At 44.2% G+C, this 20585-nt stretch overlaps 1 protein-coding gene and 1 long non-coding RNA gene across 5 annotated transcripts in view; one reads left to right on the forward strand and one right to left on the reverse strand.

The window, feature by feature from the left end:
* The first annotated feature begins 605 nt into the window (after positions 1–605).
* ZBTB1 (zinc finger and BTB domain containing 1) lies at positions 606–14421 on the forward strand. 4 transcript variants are annotated; one of them, XM_039536162.1, is made up of 2 exons: positions 606–767; positions 11926–14421. In XM_039536162.1, exon 2 carries the CDS (start codon positions 11946–11948, stop codon positions 14079–14081), a length of 2136 nt encoding a protein of 711 aa, XP_039392096.1. In that variant the 5' UTR covers positions 606–767; positions 11926–11945; the 3' UTR covers positions 14082–14421. The 4 variants fall into 4 exon arrangements, with proteins under 4 accessions (XP_039392096.1, XP_039392098.1, XP_039392097.1 ...); XM_039536164.1 differs by lacking the exon at positions 606–767 and adding an exon at positions 1132–1562; XM_039536163.1 differs by lacking the exon at positions 606–767 and adding an exon at positions 1132–1488.
* Positions 2950–20585, reverse strand: part of LOC120404154 — a 30880-nt gene continuing 13244 nt past the window's right edge. Inside the window, exon 4 of the long non-coding RNA XR_005597831.1 lies at positions 2950–3115. This is a non-coding gene — a long non-coding RNA (uncharacterized LOC120404154). The remainder of the gene's footprint in view (positions 3116–20585) is intronic.

Consider the following 20585-nt stretch of genomic DNA (forward strand, 5'->3'; position numbering starts at 1 on the left):
GGGTGGATGTGGGGGTGATGGGGCTGACCCCCCGTGCGGGCAGGACAGGGTGGATGTGGGGTGATGGGGTGACCCCGGGGCAGGACAGGGTGGATGTGGGGGTGACAGGACAGGGGATGGGGAATGGGGTGACCCCCCCCGTGCGGGCAGGACAGGGTGGATGTGGGGTGATGGGGGTGACCCCCCCGTGCGTGCAGGACAGGGTGGATGTGGGGAGGATGGGGGTGACCCCCCCATGCGGGCAGCAGAGGGTGGATGCGCGGGGGATGGGGGTGACCCCCCGGGGGGGCAGCACAGGGTGGATGTGGGGCGGATGGGGGTGACCCCCCCCCGTGCCGGCAGGACCGGGTGGATGTGGGGGGTGACCCCCCCCCGGGGCGGCAGGACAGGGTGGATGTGGGGAGGATGGGGGTGACCCCCCCGGGGGGCAGGACAGGGTGGATGTGGGGTGATGGGGGTGACCCCCCCGTGCGGGCAGGACAGGGTGGATCTGGGAGGAGGCGGCATTTGGGAAGCCAGGGGCCGCCCGCCATGCATTGGCCGCGGCTGCAGCAGCAGCAGCAGCAGGGCCGGGACCGCTGGCCGCCGCGGGGGGAGGGGTCCGGCTCCGTGCGGTCGCGGAGGAGCCGAGCGGCGGCAGCAGCAGGCGCGGCGGGGCGGAAGTCCTTTGTTGCAGCAGCAGAGGGAGCAGCGCGGGTGGCTCCGACTTCCTCGGCCGCCGCTTCGGTCCCGCGCGGAGCCCCCGGACCCCGCTGGCCGCGCGGCGGGTAAGTGGGGTGCGGGCCCCGCCAGGCGTGGCGGGACAACTGCCCGGGGCCGGGCCGGGCCGGGCCGCGCGGCGGGAGCGGCCCCGGGCCGGGGCGCGGCGCCCGCTGCACGGCCGGGGCAGGCTGCGTGGCGGCCGGCGGGCAGGGCAGCCGCGGCTGGGCCGGGGGGCCGCGCAGGGCCCGGGCTCGGGGGAAGGGGCTCCGGCAGGCGTGCGGAGGAGCCGGCGTGCGCCAAGCGGCTGGCGCCCGCTCGCAGCAGCAGCTCCTCCATCGGCGGGAGGTGGGAAGTGACGGGGGCGCGGGCTGCTGTGTGGTGCCCCCCCCAGGGATGGGGGAGGTGGGACTAGCACTGCCGGGGGCACCTCTAGCCGCCATGGGGTCCTTCCTGCCCGGAGCCGTGAGCGGCACGCGGCCTGGCCCCTGCCCGAGTCAGCCAGCGGGCACCAGCCGCTCGTGGGAAGAAAATAAACGAACAACAAGGCGCCACCCGCAGCAAACCCCCCTGGGCCTAAAGCTTCCGCGAGGGCCGCCTGAGCGCACAGGGGAATCCGGACCCGGGCCCCTTTCAGAGCAGTGACAGTCACTGATCCTCACTGTTTAGCCTCCTTGTGCCCGGTGCCGCTGCCCCGTGCGGGGGGCGAGGCCTTTCGGACGCTGCCATGCTGTGTAGGTGGGCCCGCCGGCCTGCCCATAAAGAGTTTGAAGCCTGCCCTGCTAAGAGGTGCCTTGCGACCTTCCTCCCTCTGTGAAAGCCTTGAATCATAAGTGCCCTCGGTTCCAGACAGATCTGACCAGGTCCTTTGGGGTTTCACGATGTGTCTGAGCTATTTTCGTGGGTGAAGGTGAAAACAGAAAATTCTCTGGCAGAGAGAAGTGACTTTTGAGGCAGGGACAATAAGGATTGGTTTACAGCAGGGCCGGCTTTAGGCCAATTCGCCCAAATCGGGCCCCGCGCCCAGTGAGAATCTCTTCCCTGGCTAGAGGCGCCTTTTTAATTTTTACTCATCCAGCAGCGCTCCGGGTCTTCAGTGGCACTTTGGCGGCAGGTCCTTCAGTGCCACCGAAGACCTGGAGCGAGTGAAAGACCTGCCGCCGAAGTGCTGCTGAAGACTCGCAGCACCGCCCGGTGAGTACAAGCCCCATGTGGTTTTTTACATTTTTTTTTAATATAGTCATCCCTGCCAGGTCCCCGTCGAAACTGTTCGAATTGGGCCCCGGACTTCCTAAAGCCGGCCCTGGTTTACAGTCCCTTGTCTGCTACCTTTGCTGTTGGTGATGGAATCCCAACCTAGCCACCGTTACATGGTCATGGAAGTTAATGCTGCACCTGCAGCATTATCCAAAGAAATGGACAAATGCTGGCTGTTGTTAAAGGAGACGTCCAGAGATGGACAAAGCACAAGATGTATCATCTGGCTGTATCGTCCAGTTTTTTCCAGTTGAGTAGTTGTAGGTTTCCTATAAAATGGAGTCAATATTCTAAAAAGCAGAGAGTGGTTACAGTCCTTTCAAGCTAGTGGTTGATGTCCTCATTCAGAGAGAAATCAGATGCTGCCCCAGCCCAGAGCCCCCTCCCTCACCCAGACTCCCTCCCGGAGCCCACATGCCCTCCCGCACCTCAACCCCCTGTCCCAGCCCTGAGCCCCCTCCTGAACCCAAACTCCCTCCCAGAGCCTGAACCCCCTCTTGCATCCCAGACCCCTCATCCCCAGTCCCATACCAGAGCCTGCACCCCCAGCCAAGCTCTCACCCTCCCGCACCCCGACCCGCTGCCCCAGCCCGGTGAAAATGAGTGAGTGAGCAAGGGTGGGGGAGAGCGAGCAACAGAATGAGGGGGAGTGAGTGGGGGCAGAGCGAGAGTGTATGGTTTTCTGCAGTCATAAAGTTAGCAACCGTACCCAGAACAGGACTCCTGAACTGCACCCCAAGAAGAATCCCAGGACTCTCTTTCTTAGCTGTTGAGGTTGGGCATCTCACCAGGGTTGCTGTAGATTTCACTTGTTTATATGGGTAGAAAACAAGGACACATTTTTTGTACTGGCCAGTAGATTTAGGGTGAAATCCTGGCCCCCTTGAAGTCAATGGCAAAATTCCTATTGACTGCAGTAGTGTACGGATTTCACTCTTAGTCTTCTGGCAAATGTTTCAAGTTCTGCTTTATCACAGTAGTTCACAAGGGAATTCTGCAAGTCCATTTTTAAAATGGTGTCCATGGCAGATACTTGAGTGGGTAGGCATGGCTGTGAGTGCAGATGCAGTATGAGGGCACAACGGCTGATAAGTAACTTGCATGGAGATCATTTCTGTCCTCAGGATGAATGTCTCCCTGTGATTGCTCATGTCCTCAACTATGAATAAAAAATATTATTGTATGAATATCTGTAACACCACCTAGCATTACCTATACACTTCAATATATACCATAACATACTTAATTCACTTAATTCAGATTTTAATTATTTTATTTACACCAGAAATTTACATGTAGATTCATAGATCCATACAGTTTAAGCCCAGAAGACGTCATTTGATCATCTAGTCCAGCGGTTCTCAAATTGTGGGTCGGGACTCCAAAGTGGGCTGCAACCCAATTTTAATGGAGTTGCCAGGGCTGGCTTAGACTTCCTGGGGCCCGGGGCTGAAGTCCGAGCCCCGTCACCTGGGGCCCAAGCCCAATGGCTTCCGCCCTGGGCGGCAGGGGTCAGGTTACAGGCCTCCTGCTTGGGGCTGAAGTAGATGACCAGACAGCAAATGTGAAAAATCGGGACGGGGGTGGGGGTTAATAGGAGCCTATATAAGAAAAAGACCCAAAAATTGGGACTGTCCCTATAAAATCTGGACATCTGGTCACCCTAGGCTGAAGCCCTTGGGCTTTGGCCTTGACCTCCTGACCCAGGGCAGCGGAGCTCAGGTGGGCTCAGACTTCAGTGTAATATTTTTTGTTGTCAGAAGGGGATTGTGGTGCAATGAAGTTTGAGAACCCCTGTTCTAGTCTGTCCTTCTGTATATCAGAGGCCATTACATTTTACCCATCTATCCCTGTGTTAAGTCTAATCATTTGTGTTTGACTGAAGCGTAACTTCCAGAAAGGCAGCTAGGCTTGATTTGAAGACATTAGGAGATGGAGAATCCACTGAAGTAGTTTACTGTACGTGCATCTTGAGGGCATAAGTCAGGGTACTAGAAGAACTCTGAATATAAAGGCTTATTTTAAAAAATATTTTGTGCTAAATTTCGTGTCAGGGTTTTTTCCTGCTAGTTTGTTTTCTGCAATATATAAAATTCATGGTTGTTAATACATTGCCTAATACAGAACATATTTGTGCAAGAGTAGAGTAAATTATATCAGTTAAGTAACGGTAACTAGGAATTTCCACAAAAATCCATTGCGGCTGAGAAGTCAGCTTACCACTGTGTCAGCTCTCCGTTAGGCATTTACTCTCTATGGACCTGAGCCAAAGCCTTTTGAAGTCAATGGCAAGATTTCAGGGCTTTAGATCAAACCTTATGTCCTTAACTCTTTAATGTCTTTAATGCACTGTGCTCGTATTGTGAATATATAACATGCCTGTATCTTTGATGCTTTCAGCCATCAACTGAGAGTCAGATTTCAGCTGCTATTTCCCTTATATGTGGAAAGGGATGCTGTATCATCAGAAGAGATCTTAATACTGATGTGGGATTGAAGGCTTAAATGATTGGCAGTTTGGTGATTTTTAGAATCTTTTCTCTCTTTCACTGGTTCAGATCCAGTCTAGGTAGCAGTTGAAATCAGTTGTGGTCTAAAAGCTGTCCATAGCCTATTTTCAAATAATTGATAGTCTTAGTACAGCTCTTAATGAACAGCTGTCCACATCACAGAAAACAACATCACAACTAGCACTCCTGTTGGCAGGCATCCTCACGGATAGCCCAAGTAATTGAGCTTATTGTGTAGATCTCTAGAGGGTACTTCACATCCTCTATTTGTTTTTTCTACCATGTGGCCCGGCATGCAAGGGGGTGTGGTGACCACTTGCTCAGCTCTTGTGCCTGCCACACATAGGTAGATTCCCCATGTGTCTTTAATGCACTGGTATTCCACACCAAAGTGAATGTCACCCTCAAGGGGCACAGCGTCTAAAACTGGTTCTCAGACTTTTGTACTGGTGACCCCTTTCACACAGCGAGCCTCTGATCATGACCCCCCTTATAAATTAATAAAAACATTTTTATATATTTTACACCATTATAAATGCTGGATGCGAAGCAGGGTTTGGGGTGGAAGCTGGCTCGCAACCCCCCATGTAATAACCTCGCAACCCCCTGAGGGGCTCCTACCCCCAGTTTGAGAACTCCTGGTCTAAAATATCCTCTCTGTAGAAGTTATCCCTGAGGTCAGCGTTGAGATATGGTGGCGGAGTGGTGTGGGAAAATATGCATTGTCACGGCCGTTGGTATATCGATCTGTTTTGTGGATACATAGGAAACTTGATTCTTCTGGGTTTTCGGTATATCACTTTCCATTAGTACTAAATTCAGAGTTTTCATTTATTTCATTTTGTCCCATCTGATCTTGGTTTCCACAGAAAAGCTGCCAGCAGCTAAGTCTGTGAGATTTCCATTTTTGCCTTCTCAGCAGTGAAAATGCTGGGTTCTGAAAACCACCTACTAATTTTAGGGGCCCAAATGCTCCTAAATCCTGAAGTCTGTGGTACTTTTTTTTTTTTTTAGAAAACGTATACAAATTTCAACAGGAACTTTGCCAAGGTTTCTACATTTTAAAATAAAAAAAGTTTTAGGAACTTTTTATCTCTTTAGTTTAAAAACTTTTTAAAATCTGTGCCATAGCAAAGCATGCAGTTATACTGGGTACTTACTCTTTTCAGTTAGAAGGCTTTTGACCTATGCAGATATTTGATGTAGCTGTATAGCTTGTTTTGTTTTTATATATGCCACATTAACAGTAGATACTGACATAACATTATATCTGTAAATATCAATTCAAAATAAAAGGGAAAATTCTAATGGGAGAAAAATGGGAATTGAATAGTGTCTGGCAGTGTCAAAGTAAAAAGCAGAAAGGTAAAATGAGAGTACTGTGATGATTGTAAATTTAAAATTACAGTGAACTTACCTGATCAGAAATTACACTAGAAATGTCTTTATAGATATATTTATATAGTCACTTTATCTTCAACTTGAAAATGCTATAGGAACTTGTGGCAGTGGTGGTGCTTTGTCCCCATGCGTGCACAAGTCCAAAGAATAATTTTTTAATGTGTCTTTTTTACTGAATATCAAATAGAAAATTATTTGTTGAAGACAATGTGCCTGACACTGCAAACAGAGATGATGACATTCTCTGTCCAAGTGATTTTGTAATCTGCAATAACTCTGGTTGCCCATTTTGGCTGGATGTATTCCTGGAGGTTTCATCACATGACAGAATCTTTAATTAAAGAATTTAGTTCCTGGAGACTCCAGGACAATCCTGGAGGGATGGTAACCCTAACAATAACTCAGACAGTGCAGCTGAATTACTATTACACACAAAAAACTAAGTTACAATAATGTTATTAAGATGCAAAGTCAAGCACTCAAAGGTTAGGAAATGCCAGAATTAAGGTTGCCAGTGAATCTTAATCCATTCCTCCTTGTGCATGTGTATTAAGATACAGACTTTAAACATATGATCACATACTATTTTTTTCCATGTACCCCTGCCTCGTTCAGTGCACAGGATGGATAGTGCTCACTGAACCACGAGTCAATGTTTGTTTTCTCCTTGTTTTCAGTGTGTGCCCCTAAGCCCGCACTGAAGACAGAATTACTAATTTCCCTCACGTTTTTTCTGTGGCACATCACTGTTGTATCTGAGTGCTTCATAAACATTAATTAATCTTCACAACAGCCCAGTAAGGTGAGGGGTGCTGAGGCACAAAGATTGAGTTAAAAATATTCACTAATTTTGGGAATCCAGTTTGTAAAGACTAGGGCCTAATTTTTCAGAGCACATAACATTATACAGCACTTACATGTTCAAAGCACATCTCCCACCGAGTTCAGTGGCAGCTGTGAGGGCGCTGCACTTTCCCTGGATATTATGTTGGGCACCCAGAAAAGGAGGAACGCACAATTAGTGACCACCTGTGATGTGACTTGCTTAGCATCGCATAGGAACTCTATGACAGAGGCAGGGATAGAATTGAGTTTCCCAGGGCAGCATTCAACTCCCTTAACCATGGGACTATCCTTTTTCTTCCTGCAATTCCCTGCCTCATTTAATTTATAACACACACTTTCCAACTAATGAAGCAAGGATCCTACAGACAACATTTCCCTTTGTGGTGGGGGGAGGGACAGCTCAGTGGTTTGAGCATTGGCCTGCTAAACCCAGGGTTGTGAGTTTAATCCTTGAGGGGGCCACTTAGGGATCTGGGGCAAAAATCTGTCATTGACCAGTACTTGGTCCTGCTGTGAAGGCAGGGGACTAGACTCAATGACCTTTCAAGGTCCCTTCCAGCTCTATGAGATAGGTATAGCTCCTTTCAGTATACAACCCTGTTTGATATCCAGAGCAGATCCACATCTTGAGGCAGGGTCACATGGAAAAAAATAGTTTGAGATTATATAATTAAAGACTGTATCACAGTGCACATGGACAAGAGGGCTGAAATAAGGTTGCACAAGCAATCTTAATTCTGGGCTTTCCTAAATTTTGAGTACTTGACTATGCAACTTTAATGTTCTTTTAACCTAGGGGTTGTTTTGTTTTTTTGGCATGTGTAATTTCATAGGTTTTTTAAAAAGCAAACTGAAAATAACAAATTCTATCATGTGGCATATGGGTCATCAGCAGGGTTGGAACCTTTCCACCATACAGACCTCTGCCACTTGAGCTAACTGAGTTACTGATAGCAGTCGTAGGTTGTAATCCTATACATGGATCAGCACCACAGGGGGATGACACACTTTGCCCATGGCTTTCAGATATCTGTTGACAGCAGGAAACTTGGGCTCCACTTCAGACTCTGGAGGAAATTGTGCTGATGGGCCCAGACTCTTCTGCCCATTACCCCCAAAGTTTGACACTCTCTCCCTGTCCCCTCCACCCTGTCCAGCCTGCCTCTGCCCCACACCTTGCTGTTTCCCTGTTCCTTTCTCCCTGCCCAACTAGTCCCCCTTCCACCTCAACTCCTTGCCCAGCCAGTCCTCATTCTCCCTTCCTGGCACCTTGTCTGATCTCTCTCCTTCCACCCCTGGGTGTCATCCTACTCCCAATTCTTGGGCTCCCCATCCAGTCTCAGTCTGCACCCACCCTGCCTGACAACTTGCCCCAGTCTCTTTGCCCAGCCAGTCCCAGTTCTTCCCCTGAACCACGGCTCCTTGTCGGATCTGTCTCCCCATCGTCCTAATGGTTTCCAGTCCCAGTCTCCCCCCACCTCACAGTTCCCTGTCTAATCTTGGTGCCCACCCCCCACTTACTGTTTTCCTGTTGTCTTTCCCTCTTCTCCATTTTCCTCACTGGCTCCCAGTCCCGGCCCCCTTGCCCAGCCAGTCCCAGTTTCTCCTCTCAGTCTCATCATCCTCCTTGTCCCAATCTCCTTTCCCTTCCCTGGTTCAGCTCTTGTCTCCTCTGGATTTGAATCAGACATTCTTTCTCCAGGCTGCCTGGGTGCCAGCTGGGGGTCTCTGAGAGCACTGGAGAGACAGGCTCCCTGAGCTTGGTTCCTGTGCTCAGCTTCACCCCGGCCTGGTGTAGCCATTACAGGAGGAGTTTAAGGGATGTCTACACCGCAGTTTAAAAACCCATTGACTTGGGCTTGCGGGGCTGCTTAACTGTGGTGTAGACATTTGAAGCCCAAGCTCTGGGACCCTCTCACTCCCAGGGACCTAGAGCCCAGGCTCCAGCCCAAGCCCGAACGTCTACACTGCAATTAAACAGCCGCTTAGCCTGAGCCCTGCAAGCTCGAGTCACATGGTACAGGCCCACGCGGGTTTTTAATTGCAGTATAGTCATACGGTTAGTGAGCCTCTAGAGCAGTGGTCCCCAACGTGGTGCCTGCGGGCGCCATGGTGCCCGCGTCCTGGACCGCGGGAGAGCACCTGCCAAAATGCCACCGAATTTCAGCGGCATTTCGGCAGGGACGCCTCTCGCTGACGACGCTTGTCGCCAACAAGTGGTGTCATCGAGAGGCATTGCGCCCGAATTTCGGCGGGGACACCTCTCGATGACGTTGCTTGTCGACGGCAAGCGGCGTCATCGAGAGGCGTCGCTGCCGAAATTCGGCAGGTGCTCCACTGCCGCAGTGGTCCTTTGTCTGGCACCTGCCAGACGAAAAGGTTGGGGACCACTGCTCTAGAGCATGCTCACTTGTTCTGTGGGGATAGCACGTGCATGCTCTGGTCAGCACTAGGATCTGTGAGAGGCTCGAGCATGCTCAGTGAGGACAGAATCTGGAGATTTTAGCTGGTAAAATCAGAAACACTTCTATTGAGCTTGTGTGAACTGTGATTTTTCCAAGGCTTATAGTTTGGCCAGATTTGCATAGATTTTCATGAGCTAGCCTTTGTGTCAGGGATGTGCATTTTGCCATCTCCCTGCCAAATTTGAAGTCTCAACTCCAAAGAGGGTAGCTGAACCTTTTCAAAGAAAAGATCAGCAGAATTTTTTAACATGGGCAAAATGGTGTATTTTTCCCTAGCCTCGTTGTCAGAAATGATGGAACCATTTTGGCTGATATTCCACTACTCCCCCTAAAATCAGCTTGAGGCAGACCCCTGGCATGGAAAATTTCAGCATAATAGTTAGTTTGGCCAAATTATAAGCAACAGAAAACAGGGTCTTATAATGGAAATGTCAGACAACTTTAATATAGGTGGTGCCACCAGCTCTTCCTATAATTATTTCTGCACTGAAGGTCCAATATTCAGGCACTGCCGACACATAAAATACATATGACAGGTTACTGTCGAGCTTGGAAGAAAAAGAGTGCGTTAAGAATGGATTTGAATTAGTAAGATGCCATTAGTAACACTAAAATGTTAATGTAAGCGTTCCCTAAGTACTTGTCTGCCCGCTATCATTATAGTATCTGAGCATTTTACCTGTTATCAGCATCAGCCCACTGTCGGGCTAATTCCTTTAGAGGCTTCAGGAGATATGCCTTACCAGTCTGTCCTCTTCTGCATATCCCAGCTCAAGGGCTGAAGAATTTTAGGTTTTATTGACAGTTATCTCTCAGAGTTCCCCTTTCAAAAGAGGCAATATCCTTTATTCCTACTTCTCCCAAGGAAAAGAGAAACCTAAAGGAATACATCTTTTCTACCTCACTCCAATGCCTGTTGAAGTCAGTGTGAGTATTTTCAATGGGCACGTATCAGGCCCCCAATACTTCATAACCACTTTTTTTGCCATAGGGTTACCTTGTTACAGAGCGGTTTTCAACTAGTAAACTTTACAAAATGTCTTTTTAAATAGAAGAATAAGTGGGATTTTTTTAATTACAAATTTGAATTTGCCACTTTTCAAGTTGTAATAAGGCCAGCTGATAATGTATATCTGATCTGAACAGACTTCTCTGGTACAGATGGTGGTTCATAGCTGTCCTCATGCCTTATCACACCTGAAATGTTAGCATCCATTTTATGACCACATCTTCCTATAAGTTATATTTTAAACACATACTATGTAGTTTGAACTGAAATTATTAGTAAACCTTCAGTTACTGTTAGGATTTAAATGGTAATTCAACATATTATCACATGAGACTTAATGTACAAAGTAACCTCAGGTCAAATGCACCTCATTTAGAGTCCTATGCATAGGTGCTGGAAGTAGGGATGCTGCTGCATCGCCTGGCTTGAAGTAGCAATAACAACCCAAATACGTGGTTTCCGCGTTTAGCACCCTCACTAAAATAATTGTTCTAGCATGACTGGGCATATGAAATGTATTTTGTGATTACTTTTTTAAATTCACAATCTTGGGTTGTTGCTTTTTGCTTTGGTTTTGTTCACAAAAACATCCAAAGTTATCTAAATGCTTCGAAATGTTGTTGCTTAGATTGTACCTCTTCATTTCAATGAAGTAAAAGATTCTGTTTGGGAAGTAAAATAACTGAATCTGTTGCCACCAAAGTGTCACAGTATATTAACTAGTGCAGAACAACTTCTTTACTTTTCAGTGTAATGTAAAAACAAAAAAGAAGCTTCTATAATTGGTGTCACTTTGCTAATCAGATCTTGGAGTAGCATGTCAGGGTATTCACTTCCTGTTCAGCTTTCAGTTTGGAGAGGGAAATCTTCCTTGTCCCTGACCCACTCATCAGGAGTCTCTCTCTGTTCCTACAGGGGCTTTTTTGTTCTGTATTTGTGCAGCCCCTAGCACAATGGGGTCTTGGTCCATGACTGGAGCTCCTGGGTGCCGTGATAAATAATAATAAGCTCTGCTACTGCTGCCATCCAACTTCCAGCCAAGGCCTGGGTAATGTTAGTGATCCATAAATGCTGCTCTTTAAATGGCCATAGGGGATGTTATGGGGCAGTGTGGAACATTTCCTCCTCTTTAAGGATTGCACATATTGTTTCCATGGTGCTCCCAGCTTCCGGATAGCCTAGGAAGGAAAGAATAGTAATTAAACTTATGTTTCCTCAATGACAATGCAGCAGCATCACCAAACCAGCCTATGTCACAGTTGTCCAACTTGAGACACATTAAAGGACTCTGATTTTCACAGGATGAATGCTCAGCACTTTCTGAAAACCAGGCCCCTTTAAAGTATCTCAAGTTGGGCACCCAAAATCTTAGTTGTGTTTGAAAATCTTGGCCATATTTCTTGGTTTATTTCCTGATTTGCGTACTAGCAGCAGTATTGTTGAAATCAGTACAGGTGTGGCAGTAAAGTTTATTAGTTAACTGGTACTGAAAATCCAGAAGAGGGAGACTGGAATAGTGGATATTTTTATTTTTCTTGGCACCAGTTTACTGGATTTTCTTTAGTAAATATTTGTCTCCAGGAAGACCTTTCCAATCAGATTATAAAAATAGTAAGAATATAAAAATGTTGCACCCAAATTGCAGTTCTTAACAATTGTCCTCTGTATTAAAATGAGCTCCCTCTTATTTTCTGTGCTTATAACTAAATATTTCTTTTCTTTTTCTTTTTTTCCACAGGACTGTAATCAGAATACAAGATGGCAAGTACCAGCCACAGCACATATGTCCTTCAGCAGCTGAACAACCAAAGAGAGTGGGGTTTTCTCTGTGACTGCTGCATTGCTATTGATGATATTTATTTTCAAGCACACAAAGCGGTCCTAGCTGCCTGCAGCTCTTACTTTAGGATGTTTTTTATGAACCACCAACACCCCACAGCCCAGCTGAATCTCAGCAACATGAAGATCAGTGCTGAATGCTTTGATCTCATACTACAGTTTATGTATTTAGGAAAAATTATGACTGCCCCTACCAACTTTGATCAATTTAAAGTGGCGATGAACTATCTACAGTTATATAATGTGCCTGAATGTTTAGAGGATATACAAGATACAGACTCCTGTAATTTAAAGTGTTCATCTTCTGCTTCTAGTACACAGAATAGTAAAATGATATTTGGTGTGAGAATGTATGAAGACACACTTACTAGAAATGGCAGTGAAGTAAACAGGTGGTGTACGGAGCCACCAAGTTCAACTGTAAACACATCCCATAACAAAGAGCCGGATGAAGAAGCTTTGCAGCTGGGCAGTTTCCCTGAACAACTGTTCGATGTTTGCAAAAAAAGCACCATGGCCAAATTCTCTAACACAAAAGATCGTGTGTCACATTCACGCCGCTTTGGAAGAAGCTTTACCTGTGACAGCTGTGGGTTTAGTTTTAGCTGTGAAAAGTTACTGGATGAGCATGTGTTAACATGCACTAATAGGCATTCATTCCAAAATACCAGATTTTATGGTATTGAAAAAATTGACTTTAGTGAAAAAGACTCTACTTCTAAAATACTGTCTGCACAAACAGAGAACTATAAAGGGGATACCAGTCAAGCAGCTGATGACTCTTCATCTCCAGTGTCAAATATAACAAGCAGAAAAAGTAGTATAGTTGCATCTGAGACATCAGGTGAAGAAGGAAGTAGAGCCACTGAGAGGAAAAGGATTATCATCAAGATGGAACCAGAGGACAACCCGGAAGATGAACTGAAAGATTTTAACATTATTAAAGTGACAGATAAAGACTGTAATGAATCTACTGACAATGATGAATTAGATGATGAACAGGAAGAGCCACTTTACAGATATTATGTCGCAGAAAAGATCAATGAAAAGAGACGTTCTCGAAAAACTCTAAAACCCCGGTTGTCTATAGATGAGAATGCAAGAAAGTGTTTAAAAAACACAAGGCATCTTAACAGGAAAGCCCCCCCAGTGCAGGAAGATGCAGAGAATGCTCCCTGTGAACTGTGTGGGCTAACAATTACAGAGGAAGATCTATCCGCTCATTATTTATCTAAACACATAGAAAATATATGTGCTTGTGGCAAATGTGGCCAAATATTGGTCAAGGGTAGACAGTTACAGGATCATGCACAGACATGTGGAGAACCCCAGGATCTGACAATGAATGGTATAAGAAATGCTGAGGAAAAAATGGACTTAGAAGAGAATCCCGAGGAACAGTCTGAAATAAGGGATATGATGTTTGCAGAGATATTGGAGGACTTCAGGGACAGTCACTTCCAAATGAACAGTCTTCCAAACAAACAGTTATATAAGCATTCTGCCTGTCCTTTCCGATGTCCTAATTGTGGTCAGCGTTTTGAAACTGAAACTCTAGTTGTTGAACATATGTCAAACTGCCTAGAGCAAGATCTGTTTAAGAATGCTATTATTGAAGAGAATGAAAGAGATCACAGACGCAAGCATTTCTGCAATCTTTGTGGGAAAGGATTTTATCAGCGTTGTCACTTACGGGAACATTATACTGTTCATACCAAGGAAAAACAGTTTGTTTGTCAGACATGTGGGAAGCAGTTTTTAAGAGAACGTCAGCTGCGGCTCCACAATGATATGCACAAAGGCATGGCCAGGTATGTCTGTTCCATTTGTGATCAAGGAAACTTCAGAAAACATGACCATGTACGGCATATGATATCTCATTTATCAGCTGGAGAGACTATATGCCAGGTCTGTTTTCAGATATTCCCAAATAACGAACAACTGGAGCAGCACATGGATGTTCATCTGTATACATGTGGAGTATGTGGAGCAAAATTTAATTTGAGAAAAGATATGAGATCTCACTATAATGCCAAGCATTTGAAAAGAACATAAGCATAAACATACTGTAAAACAAGCATTAAGTTGACAGCAGTGGGAACACCAAAGCAAGGCATACAATATAGCAGACAAAAATTGAATGATTGCTGAAAATAAGTCTTTTGTTTAAAGACCCTCTTAATCATAGGTGTCTTTGTTGTAGGGTCATTAAGTATATATCTTTTAAAAGCATCAAGTGTTTAATTATTACATTTTCACTGTTGCCTACTAGCAATTTCTGTTTTTAATTTTGTTTTACTAAGTAGATATGATACAAGTCATTATTTTTAAACTGTAGAGTAAAAGCACAAATGTTACCCCTTAACTGACTTCTATTAAACAATTCTTAGTTTCATGTCCACCTGATGAGTGCTTCAGTATTTGCAAGTGTTGTTTCTTCATGTGAAATTTTAGATCATGTAGCCATTAATATGCAAGAGCATAATCATTCCTAATATCAAAATCAATTTAAAAAATGAAAACTGATGCCAAGGAATAATTATTTGCTTTGTGACTCTACAGTCAGCACAATGCTAGCTGTCCGAGTATTCAGATTCTTAGCATTTTTATTGAGATTCGCGTCCCCAGGCATGCTGGTCAGGTTGGATAGGCTAAGTAAAACCATGGAAGACTGCAATGATATGGACAAAGGAAGAAATAGAGAATTAAGACTACAGTATATAGAGTCAAAGAATTCCCATCTGAACAGCCATTTTCCATGCTCGATATTCTAGCAGAATTGAAACGGGCACTTCCGATGCAGTAATGCTTCCCTTCAGTTGCCTATCTGTATCTGCCTGAGTATTTATAACCTGCTCATCACAACGGAATCTGACTGTTGAGTGTGAAGAGACTGCTGAGCTTTCTTAATAAGTGCAGCAAAGATGTTTTATGCCCTTTCAGAAGCTTCTCACATACAGACCTCTTTGAATCTAGTGAAACCCTAACATATAAAGCTTATCTGTTTTATTTTAATGCAGTAAAAAACCACTGCATGTCAGCTGAGGCAACTTGGTCTTTGAAAGTACAACTATGGGTCTGGGCTGGAATCTTAGACACCAGCTGTATAAACAAATTCTAATTGCATGGTTGTTAATGATGAAATCTGTGATAAGCAGTGGTGAACAAAGAGCATTTGAAAAAACAATTAACACCACCTACTTCTTATATAGTACTTTTCATCAGCAGATTTCAAAGTGTTTCACAAAGAAAGTCAGTGCCATTTCACCATTTTACATACGGGGAAACTGAGGCACAGAGCGAGGACGTGACTTGCCAAAGGTCGCCTAGTAGGCCTGTGGCGGAGCTGGGAATAGAATCTAGGTCTCCTGAGTCTCAGTCCAGTGCTCTAGCTAGAGTATAATTGCCAGGGCTAAGTTTTGAAACCTTGCCATTTTTCAGACTGATTAATGTATAGCTCATAAAACAGAATGTCAGAATATATAAATAAATGGATAAAGTTCACCTAAAAATTACATATAGCTACTTAATCAAATGAGTATTTTCAGATACTGTATCAAATTTCTGGTTTTATATTCTTTATATATATATTATATATTATAAGTGAGTTTTAGGTTTGTAAACAAACCTAATGTGAATGTCTTTCAAGCTGGAGCCTTATACACTAAAGGAAAAGGAAAACTTGGGTCCTGGACCTGCTATCAGACCTGAGCACATGGATCCAGTTATAGCATTGGGGCTTCAGCATTTCACATGCAAAAAGTACTGTAACAACTTAATCCTGCATTTCTTTTATACCCCCAAATCCCACAGAAGTCAATGACAGTGGCACTGAACAGCACCCCTAACATTAATGCATGCTAGTGTTTCCATTATTCCAAAGATTTGGGGTTTTTTTCCCAGAGATTTATAATACTTCCATCCCAATCTACATTGATCTGAAACTTAACATATCAGTCCAGAGAACAACCAGGTTGGCTGGTTTAAATGTTGTTTTTTGTGTCAGTGATTGGTTGTCAGGGGGTGAGAGAAGCAGCCAACTTGTACATTGGAAAACGAAATTTCAAAGTAGCTAGTAGAATGGTGTTTGAAAAATAATTACTGACCAGTGAGACGTTGTAATGGCAATATTTTTATAAAATGTTTAGGTTACCTACAAATTCTCAGACATTGGAGTTACCTCTTGATATATGAACTCCAATGGAGCTGATAGAGCAGCCCAGGGCACTAAGAGAGAACTTGTGTGTGCAGCCGAGTTGAAAGAAGAGAATTGTGGCATGGGGTGCGCTGAGAGATTTGGAATGTTGTGGGGGATGCCAGGCAAAGATTAGAACAGCACAGGAGCGCAGACCAAATTAGAATAGCGTAGTGGGAAGTGGAGGGCAAAAAATCCCAAAGGAGAGGGAGTGGATAAAATGTCCCATAGATGCTTGAAGGAACAGAGAGTGAGTGTGACTCAACTTGGCTGGGAGAGCTGTCACCCTGGATTACTAACTCACTGTGGCACCAAACTCTTATTGCTCTTTGTGTACTAAGTATAAAACAGACTTTTATGCTGGGTGGGCTGTTGTGGCACAGCAAAGCTTAGATAAAAGATTGCACTGGGCCAGAGGACTGAAAATGGCCCGGAAAATTTAGAGGATGAAACACAATAGCTAACCAGTTGTCCCAGAATACACTGAATAGCTAAAAAAGTGATTCAGAGACCCCTCTGCATTGGGTCAGGAGCCATGTTTGATATGTGTTAGCCTGAACCTGTTAAAACCATGTTTTATACAGTCAGCAAACACAGTTTGATACCTAGTGTGGATGGGCCACAATGGCAGAGGAGGTTTTAAGTTGTGAATTGAATTGTCCTATTGTACATACTATGTTTTTTCAGCGATTCCCCAGAATACCTGTTTTCCCATTGTAGGCTGTGTTGTAGTGACCTTTCCCTTCTCAGTGAGGTCTGTCTTCAGTTCTCTCTAAAGCCGTCCAACAACTCTCTTTCAACCGGAGGAGTTTGCTGGAGGATGATTTGATGCACTCCCAGCTTTTACCAGCGTGGGCAGTGGAAGAACCAGAATTCCTGAGTTTACAAGTATGTGCACTCGAAATAATGCTCACTTTGTGATCCAGGAGAGTGAATTGGAGCATCATGGAGAAGTTCAGAGAGGATCAGGCAAAGAGGCACAGAATGGTTGGAAAGGTCCAAGAGGGAATGAAAAGAATCAAGAGTTCCTGTGAACAAATCAAAGGCAGTAAGGACAAATCAAGGAGTACTAACTGGGCTGTGGGAGAGATGGGGAGAAACACTGTTGTCGTGATACATGAAAGCAGGTATAAGAACATGAGAAAGTTAAAAGAAAGGCCTGGAGTGGCTGATAGAGTAGATTAGGATGGCAAGAGAAAAGAAAAAGATTGAAATCGTGCCAATGAGACAACGGAGTGGGTGAAAGGGAGCTAAACAAGAGTGTGCAGACCATTTAATAATGCTGTCTAAGGGCAGTGGAATGTTCTTCAGAGAACACGATGATATGGATGCAGTAAATACAAAATTACCATGTTCCTGCTCCCCCACAGTGGTATGTAGTGTTTTAAAAAATACCCCATGAAAGAGACAGATGCTCAGAAAGCAAATACAGTACTAAAGAATGTTGAAACACTTTCAGTAAAATAAAAACACATCCCTGGAAATCTCATTGTTACTTGAAAGACAGTGAAGGAGGAGCAGAAATCCTTGATGTAGAGTTCTGTTTATCACACTTGTCGTTTTATTCTTCTCGCCATAGTTTCTCTGTATCCACTTCCAATACTAACTGGAATCCTATGCACGTTTAGATTGTATATATGTAATTCTGTAAATTGCTTGGGATCTTTGCAGATAAAAGGCGCTATATACATGTAGGACCATGTTTTAGAAAATACTAATAGTTAATTCTTTTTCCAAAGAGAAATGAGCCTCTCTTGATTCTCTGCCTCTCCCACCCCTGTATCTTCGGGTGCTTTGTTATTCCTATGTCCAGTGATTTCTTGCTGTTCTCCTGCTGCTGCTTTCCACATCCTGGCAGTGGTGTGGGCTGCAGCTTTGAAAAACATTTTACTGGCAACCACATCTCTGCTCTCAGGACTTAGAGCTAAACAGGGAGTTTGTAATGATCTGGAATGAGCTTTTAAATAGAACAAATGCTGTTAAGCCAGCTGTAGTTTTGGTACTGCACAGGCAGTTTCACATTTTTAAGAACTTGTTTTTAAAGGTTTCCTTGCAGCTAAGCTATTAATTTAAAGACCTGACAGAAATGGTTCTTACACATGGATCTGACTCATACTCATGATTAACAACTCTCTATATCTGTACACATACCCACTCTCTCTTGATATGGGGAAAAGCCACCAGATCTACATAAAGTCAGAGAGACCTGTATATAATCCCTTTCTCTGATCAACTTACCCTTCAGATATGGTCTGGGGAGCCTTTTTTGTTCTCGATATATGCTGGCTAGCATCCCCCCCACCAACACACACACATTCACTCAGTGGGAAGGGGAGGTTTTCATCCCCTACAGCTCTGATGGCATAACTGTTGAGGCTCAGAGGGGATAAATACCTTATGGAAGTTAAGAAGATCTATGCAGTAGCGGCTTCATATCTGTTAGTTGCAAAATAGGGGCTCGCTTATCTAATAGGGGTTAAGAATCAAAACTTTTCTAACTTTCTTAATTCTAACCCAGTTGTTTTCAAGACATGTGGCCCCACAGGATGAAGCACATGGCTATTTTGAATTTTTAAAATAAGCTGGCTTTAAGTTAAAAGCTAATTTTTAAAAATTAGGAACACATTGTTTAAAAGCTCTTTCTGTTCTTAGTGACTAAATTACTTTCCTGATTTTCTTCCAACTTCAAAAAAAGTAATCTTTCTGCTAACTATTCTTGAGAAATTTCAGTGCAAAAGGATTTTGAGGAGGAAGAGGTTAGAAAAATGTGAAAATAGACGTTATAAATTAAATGTCTTCTCCAGTCTTATCTATAGAGTCACTGCCATGACTCTGAAATGTATTGTGAACTTTCTTTTCCAAAAAGAAAAAAATCTTAATTTGTAACAGAGAAAGAGAGAGCATGATTCAGGAATGGATTCATCCTGACAAAAATATTCAGCATTGAAATGAATAGCCTTTGCTGCTTTTCATAGGCTTGAGTGAACTGGTGCCAGCATTCAGTGGAAATGTTGCTGGAATCTGCCTTTCTTCATGTTATTTTTGTCTACAAATAACTCAATATTTTCTCAAGAACTAGTAGTGAAACAATATTGTGCATTATATTTTCAGTGAGACTGTTCCCAGCAGGAATACTTTTTTTGTGTGCATTCTTTATGAATATTGGGAACTGTAACTATATTAGGGTGTTTTACATGAGTGTATTTAAGAAAAATGCCATACATTCATGGAATGAGAAATCACTAGCTGATCACCTAAGGCACAGGTTTTCAACTGTCCATTTATTTGGAGTGTCCAACTTGTCCTCAAATGGGTCACAAGGGCCTGAATTTCAAAAGTGTTGAGCACCCTCAACTCTATCTGAAGTCAATGGAGGCACTTCTGATAATCAGCACCGAAGTGCATCAAATTAAATACACACAATTAGTGGTCACTTTAAAAACATGGGCCTGTCTCAGTAGGATTGATTTCTTTACTCATTTTAATTCTTCATTCTCATCTTTAAGGGGGAAACAAGAAGCCTTCATCCTTTGTTAATTTCTTTTAAAATACTACACCAGAAGGTCTTCATGCAGATACAACCACAAAAACAATGCTGCTTTTAGCATTTCCTGTGGGAGAAAAGAGCTAGTTCTTGCAGTTCATGAAAGAACTTTGATAACTATGTCCAGTCCTGGTGCCTTCACTCCGCTTTTATGCCAGCTAATTAGCCATTGACATCTATGAGAGTTTTGCCTGAGTAAGTGCTGAATAAGAATTTAGTTGTAGATATTATGCAGCAGGAGGTGAATAAAGAAAATTCACAAGATTCTATAATTGGCATAAGGCCCCTCAGATGAAATGAGAAGGTTCTGTCCCCAAATTCCCAACTCCCTAGAGATCTGTTTGGATTGTAGGAATCTACTGGAAGCAAAGGGTGTCTGCACTTCCTTTGAGCTCCCTTACCTGTCTCCTCAGCTTCAGGGCAGAGTGCTTTCAATGGAGCCACATTGCTACAGTTGTTGCAACATCAGTATTGCCAACCCCAAGTGTTCAAAAATCATGAATCAGGCTCGACAAATAATGAGATTGGCTTAAAACTCATGAGATTTTATATATGAAATTTTCACTTTCACATGAATCTGGGACCTAGTGGTTTAAGAAACCAATGATAAAATTACAAGAGTTGGCAACACTGCAACAGGCACCTTCCATTTCCTCCTTCTTCCTACCACAAGTAGAAGTGGTTATCAGAGTTAAATCTACTTCAAAACTGACGGGTAGAACAAAATGATCCCCCCCCCTCCAAAGATAGAGCCCCCAAACCTGTGGAAGGGCCTAGAGTTGAATAATTCCAGAGAGATGATACTCCCTCTTGTTTCCCT

Source organism: Mauremys reevesii, linkage group 4 (assembly GCF_016161935.1).
Source record: "Mauremys reevesii isolate NIE-2019 linkage group 4, ASM1616193v1, whole genome shotgun sequence".
NCBI lineage: Eukaryota > Metazoa > Chordata > Testudines > Geoemydidae > Mauremys > Mauremys reevesii.

What these genes read in the sequence shown, in the direction of transcription:
- ZBTB1 (XM_039536162.1), top strand. Translation starts at nt 11,946, where the DNA reads ATGGCAAGTACCAGCCACAGCACATATGTCCTTCAGCAGCTGAACAAC.